The 7,552-nt window shown below is 32.4% G+C and overlaps 1 protein-coding gene across 1 annotated transcript; it reads right to left on the reverse strand.

Moving 5' to 3' along the window:
• LOC127726013 (3 beta-hydroxysteroid dehydrogenase/Delta 5-->4-isomerase type 1-like) lies at positions 1-3,363 on the reverse strand. The gene is made up of 4 exons (XM_052233310.1): positions 3,234-3,363; positions 2,201-2,365; positions 1,428-1,640; positions 1-700 (listed from the first exon to the last, which is right to left on the reverse strand). The coding sequence occupies exons 1-4, from the start codon at positions 3,361-3,363 to the stop codon at positions 144-146; spliced, it is 1,065 nt and encodes a 354-aa protein (XP_052089270.1). The 3' UTR covers positions 1-143.
• Positions 3,364-7,552: the final 4,189 nt, after the last annotated feature.

Consider the following 7,552-nt stretch of genomic DNA (forward strand, 5'->3'; position numbering starts at 1 on the left):
CATTATTGTAAATAATTGAAATACTCATACATAAAACGAAAATCTGATTTATAAAGCAAAGCCTCAAAATATGAAAAGTCAATAAGTAGTTAAGTAAACTAATGAAAAAACATGAATTTGTATTTGAACTAACTCCAGCGTCTTCATTTTAATTTTACAGAAGCATAGTATTTGAGACTTCTTGAAATACTTTCCTCTGGAGTATAAACAGGTTGATACCCTAATTTATCTTGAGCTTTCCTCCCACTGAAATATAGATTCATGTTTATGTACTTAATGCTACAACTAACAACAGGCAGATTGATCTTGTGTATAGGGGCTAGTATGTACAATATCCATTCCAATATCAATACAGGATAGTAAACTAAAGAGTATGGAATTTTGTACTTTGACAGTTGCAGATGTCTGGTCTCCAAAAATATTCTCATGAATCTAAAGGTGTTCTGCACTGGTGTATGATCGGGTATAAAGAAAATCTCTCCGCTGTTGATTTTATGTTCTCTCAAAGATGTGTCTGCACAAATAAATGCCCATGCTGAATTTCCGACATAAGTCTGCTGAAATTTTGCTGTACCATTTCCTACTTGGTATAGAACACCGTTGTTTGATTTTGCCGACTGAAGTCCATTTGTGACATAGTACGGGTCTAACTCACCATACATAACATTGGCTCTTAAAACAACAGTCTTTAAATGTCTCCCTGAAATAATTGTGATATACCTGTTGACAGATTAAAAGGCAATAGTTATTAAAGAAAACTTGGTCTTAAGTGTTATATAATAGAAAACAGTCATACCTTACATCTTCAATACAAATTTTATTACGCCAGCAATTAAAAAAAACACACTTTACAATTGAAGTTCGTGTTATCAATTGGCTTGTTAGAACTCGCATGGAAAATGTAAGTTGCTTAGATATTTCAAAATTACATAAAATTCAATACACGAGTTTTAAATAGTATAAAAAGATATAGCGTCACTGGTTAGTCTTGTGTGGAGGAGACGCACGTCTAGCGTATTGGATTTTAAACCTGGTGCCTTTTGTTAGCTATTACTCGTGTGTTTCTTTGTCCTATATGTTCTCCCATTTATTTGTATTGTAATCCTGTCATGTAATGTTGTCATTTTAATGTTATATTTAACATTGCCATAAAAGCGGGAGGTTTGGCATGCCACAAAACCAGGTTCAACCCACCATTTTTTTTGTAAAAATGTCCTGTACCAAGTCAGGAAAATGGCCATTGTTATATTATAGTTCGTTTCTGTGTGTGTTACATTTTAATGTTGTGTTTTTGTTGTGTCGTTCTCCTCTTATATTTGATGCGTTTCCCTCAGTTTTAGTTTGTAACCCGGATTTGTTTTTATCTCTATCGATTTAGGAGTTTCGAACAGCGGTATACTACTGTTGCCTTTATATACTCAATATACCGTTTTTACATGTTTGTCCACTTGCTTTTAAAACAAGACATTCTGCTTTATACTTTGACTCTGGATACCCAGGGAAAAGAAATGTCTTCGGAACGGGTGTTGTTTCATCTCCATTGTTTATTGCATCGTGTCCTATCACTACATCTACAGTACTACAGAATACTAAACGTTCAACATTAGTATCCAGACAGCTTTGGATTATATTCTTAGTACCTAAAATACAGATCAACAAACGTTTAACAACACAATCCAGGCATCTGCAGTCTCTTTGTATTTTCGATCTTCAAGATAGAAATTGGTGTTGATGATATTTGATAGTGAGGGTTGAATTCTATCAAAATTGTCTAGTTGGTTTTTGAGTTTGATAGACGTCAAGGGTTGTTAAACCTGTCTTGTTGAGGCGCAGCCTTATTACTAGTAATATTTTTCCAACAAATTACAAATAAAGTATATAAAATCTTTCGTTTAACAACATTAAGTGATGTTACCAGTATCTAAAAGAAGTATACCATCACACCCACACAGCCCTGGGAGATGCTTATATGAAAATTGAAAAAAAAAATCATAATGTTCAACAAAGTAATCCAATCAACCTTTTGTTCTTACTTAATATAGAACATAACAACGTACATCATTAAACTCCAAAAAGGCCCACACAATGTTAAAATGAATAAAATATATACTACTGAAATATTCGAGTAGTGTTATTATAGTTCACTATACAGAACATTAAATTCTAAATGCTAGAATAACCAGTCTCGTATTTTACAAACCTTGTACGTTGATAGCTTCCATTGCAGGAGAGTCTGGGAATGTGCCAAAGCTTATAAGTCCAGCTACATGTATCACACTCTGGCTACCTTTGATAACTTCAGTGATAGTGTTTATATCTGTAATACTCCCTTGGTGCATGCTGACTGGTTTATTTTCATCACAGCCTGTATCAAACATTTAATATATTTCACACTGACTTTCTTATTTTATAATTTTATAACATCGACCCGGTGAATATTATAACAACTAATCAAGAGTTTCATAGTAAAACTATATATCAAACAAATATTTGGTTACAAGCCTGAACAGGATAGATTAAATCCTGATTTGAATTAGCAGATGCTTTGATGATCTATTGTATAAACAAAAATATAACAGAAAAACCTAAATTTGAATCAAAGTAGATACAAGTTTTGTTTGCAGTAATAAGATCAAAATTATCATAAAGCTTAAAAGCAGAGAAAATGCATGAAAGGTTGGGAATGTGATATAAGGGTATATCAGCAAAATAGATAAATCATAACTACAAAAACTGCAAACCTATCGATCACGTCTGTTGTAATGTTCTGTAATTAGCAAGTGTGACGAAACTAAAACAATGTATCTATTCTTACAATGCATTGTGCAATAACCCAAAGCGTACTTAATAATTTTGTTTATCAAAGGTATATTCTTTTAGGAAAAAATCATAAAAGACACCTGGATTATAATTTAGGTAACCAAATATCTGATCAAAATTCCCATTTGACCCCTTATGTTTAAAACTAAATGCTCAAAGTTCATCATGTATGCTAAAAATTGAAATTTTCCTGTAGAATTCTATTTCTATTGTTATACTTTTGAAATGAGGAATCATTTAGACAAACATCGTTTTTTCAAAATATAACTTTTTTCTAGAATGGACAAAACCATGAGACCAATTATTTTTTAAACATTCTACGCATGACAAGCCTTGTACGCTATATTACATCCATGGTTCAATTTCTACATTTTATAAGCATATCTATAGTACTTGGCAAAGACATATCGTACATAGTAGGTTTTTATGCGGAACTAAATCTAGAACTCTGATTTCTGACACGTAATCTGTTCTTTCCTGCAACATCTTCACTATGTGTTGCCCCAGGAATCCTGATCCACCCGTCACAGTTACGATGTCCATTTTGGTTCTGTTTTCCATAGCTAAGTGCAACGATCTAGAAGAAAAGCAACAACTTAATTAATCTAACTTAAGTCTGTATTTATATATACAAATAATAATGAGTTTTTATTAAAAACAATTATTCTTTTTAAATCAAGATAAACCATTTAAACGTGGCTATCAAATAAATGCATTTCAATGATGCCAAAAGCACCTTCGAATCAAACAATTGGAGAGTTGTCTCATTGGCACTCATACCACATCTTCTTATATCTACTAATTGATATTCATAATGTGACCAAAATCAGTTAAAGTAAAACGGTCCTAAACGCATTTATTAGATTTGAACTATTGTCATTACTTGGGTCCGTCGTCGTCCGTCGTCGGAGCTAACATCTAAAAAATATTCTTCTCCAAAACCAAACTTTGTATGAATGTTACTTGGGGTACATTAAATCATAAAAATTTTCTTGGGGTACATCGTTAATGAATTTTAACACTGGTTGTCAAAAAGCGTGCAAAGTAGCAACAAATAATGCTCAATTAAAGTTATTAGAGAAAGGATGAAAACTGATATTGATTTGAAAGAATGCGTAGGAGATACAAAGGTGAACATATAGGATATCATCACCAGTAAACATTGCTACAAGTAGTTTCTCGGTTATTAACTGTATTCGCGCTTTTTTCATATTTGTAGAGCGTTTTGTTGTCATAAAGCTCACGAGATGTTTTGTGTGCTCTATATAACGGTTAGTCTATGGAAAGGTTTTATAGTATGAAATTAAGAACGAGGTGTTTTGCCCCGAGTAGTTAATTTCATAGTATATACCTTTCTATTGACTATCCAATTTAGCACATATTTACAACTCGAGTAATCTAATAATTAATTGATCTATATATAGGGAACTAAACGATTTATATGCAAATCAAACATAAAAATTGGCGATTTTGAAAGGCCCTTGACTCCGGAAAAAAAGACGACAGCTTCTGATGTAAGTATGTATATTGAGATAAAGAGATGTCTACTTCTTTACATGGCAAGATGACAAAATAAATTGACCAAAAACGGGCATATACGTTATAGTGGCAGTGGGCTCTCTACATGTTTTGAAACAAAATCTATTTCACATTAAACCGAAAGCTAGGTTAATTTAGAAAAAAAATTACAGATATATATGTGGTTCATAGATAGTCTAAGGGTAGGCATTAAAAAGGCGGCTATCAATAGATCGATTTAGATTACAGGTTTTTATTTTGTGTCGTATGCGACACAAGTCGCTGTATGCGAGACATAGGGAATACTATCCGGCGGCGACAGTGTAAACTATTTGTATAAAGCTTCAGAAGGTAGAAGACCTGGATGACTCATACCATATGTATGCATATACCTTATGTTACGAAGTTTTTGTCTTTCGTATGTCCATTGTCCCTAACCTCATTTTCAGGGTTCAGTGACTGCTTGAAAAAAGTTATAGTTTTTTTGTCATGTGAATTTCTCACTTATTATGAATAATACGATAACTATATTTGGTATATGGGTTTCTTGCAACGTCTATATGTCCATCAGACAGAGTTCATCTGACCTTGACCACATTATAAGGATAAGTGATTAAGTGAAAAGTGTAAAATAGTTGAATATATATCTATGTTGCACTTAATGATATATACACATGTCACTATAATAAACAATTTATTTACTTATAAATGTTATAACCCCGTTATCAGACGAACCAAGATGCCAGATGACCATTTACTTAGCCTTGAGGATATACAAACCAATTGTCCTTTATTAGTATTAATTAAGAAGCCAGGAACGTAATGAAGATGTATACCTTAGTATCCAGATCATAAGGCCCGAGAACACAGTTATTTCGTAGTGCATTTCTTTTAGACAATAAAGTCAAATTAAAAAAATCGCACCTGCTCTATCTCAAAAAGATTTTTACAGTGTAGTGTACTACTATTGGGACAAATAGTATCAAAATTATAGAAAAGTCTACCAGCTCTAACTCAAAATATTGACAATTCTATGTTAAGGGGTCTAAAATTCAGTTTGACAGTTTCAGACATACTAGTTTTTGACCTTTTTAAACTAGACCAAATCATTACTTAACATAAAGATTCAGCAACCAAATTTTTTAAACATGTAATTTCATCCCCTTACTTAATATTTCATGCATAAAATATAAAGAAACAGATTTGGAAAGTGTATGAAAAAAATTTGCAAGTTATACACTGTCCACACTAGGGACTATATTTGCAGACAACGAAAATCTAAGGACGATAACTGTGTCCTCGGACCATTAATTGACTTTCAATAAACTTATGATATAGATCACCAGTACCTCACCATGTGCCTGTATTACAGAACCACTCGTATAAACATTATCGTTTATGGAACACACTATACACTTTGTTTCTATTTCTCTATATACATTTGTAGATTGACCAGAACATTTGCAGAACTATCTCGTGCTCGAACTGATGTGCACATAGATATTTTATCATCGTATTATTTTCATGCAATTTTAATAATAGTATTATTTAAACCATTGTGTTTCTAAACCATTACGTTACATAAATCTACGTGGTTATGTCCGTTTCTCAGATACTATAAGCAGTAGGTCAACTACATGTGGTGTATGGAATGATCGTACGGGTATACGTACATGTCATATAAAAATAAGAAGATGTGGTATGATTGCCAATGAGAAAACTCTCCACAAGAGACAAAATGACACAGAAATTAACAACTATAGGTCACCGTACGGCCTTAAACAATGAGCAAAGCCCATACCGCATAGTCAGCTATAAAAGGCACCGAAATGACAAATGTAAAACAATGCGGCGGGGTTAAACTAGTTAGATGGCGCCAACCCTCCCTTTAACTTGGACAGTGGTGTAACAGTACAACATAAGAACAAACTATAACAATCAGTTGAAAAAGGCTTAACTCATCAGATGAATACAAATAGAAATACATCTAACAAAAACACACAGTGGACGTGGCAGGTTACTTATACATCCCCACAACAAAAAGACACCAATAAAAAAATCATGCAATTAAGATTAAAGTATCAATCAGTACACATCCAACATCCAATGGATTTAGTGTAAAGACGTCATTAACAGTCAGATAAAAATCTTGTGCAATGCCAAGATACAGGTATCGACAGATTATAGAGCCATGGATGTGCATATTTATATAAAAATAATATTTTGTTTGATTTTAATTTACTGATAACAAAATCAATATTAATACCAATAAAAACAATCTTCAAAGGTCTAATTACAGTGTTGAATTGGTAACCTTTAAGAATAAGTTTATTTAAAGGATCGATAAGTTTACCCGGGTCGTTTCTAAATTTCCGGGCTCGGTAAACAACATCTCCGTAAAAATTAGGATTTGTTATCCCGTTTAAAATAAGTTTTCAACTGGTACAACCAAATTTCAAAACCAAATCTTTATACCTATGGAAGAATTTAGTAAAGGTTTTACACTAGTCATTTAAGTAATTTGTGGTAACGAAATCCCGTCCAAAAAAGGAATATTAACAATAGGAAACGAAAAATCGTCCTTTTTGTTGTAAATTTTAGTGTAGAGTTTCTCGTGTAAAACTGAAATATCTAAATCTAGAAAAGGACAGTTATTACCGTTTATATTTGATTTATTTAAAGTAAGTTCCTTTGGGTAAATTTTGGCAGTATATTTAGAAAATTCTTGATTATTCAACGAAAAAATATCATTAAGATAACGGCAAGTGTTGTTGAATTTACCAATTAAATGCAATTTGGACGGGTCTTAACTGAGTTTGGTCATAAACTGTGATTCATAACAGTACAAGAACAAGTCTGCTATTAAAGGGGCGCAATTGGTGCCCATCGGAATACCTACAATCTGTCGATAAACCGTATTGCCGAAACGTACATAAATATTATCAAGGAGAAAATTAACAGCTTCATCTCATCACACCTCAAGTAAGTATATCTAGCATATTTACCTTTCTCATTAGAGAAGAAAGTTTTAAATGAGTTGCAGCAAATATGTTTGCATTCAGATTTATCAAACGACCTTGAATTAAATAGGAAAATTTTTGTTTAATAAGATTGTATGGAAGTGTAGTGTAAAGAGTTGAAAAGTCAAAACTGTCAACAGAATCAAAAGGATCATCAAAGCACGTAATTTATCTAAAACATCCAAAGAATTTTT

The sequence above is a fragment of the Mytilus californianus genome, unplaced genomic scaffold, assembly GCF_021869535.1.
Source record: "Mytilus californianus isolate M0D057914Y unplaced genomic scaffold, xbMytCali1.0.p SCAF_15, whole genome shotgun sequence".
NCBI classification, from domain to species: domain Eukaryota; kingdom Metazoa; phylum Mollusca; class Bivalvia; order Mytilida; family Mytilidae; genus Mytilus; species Mytilus californianus.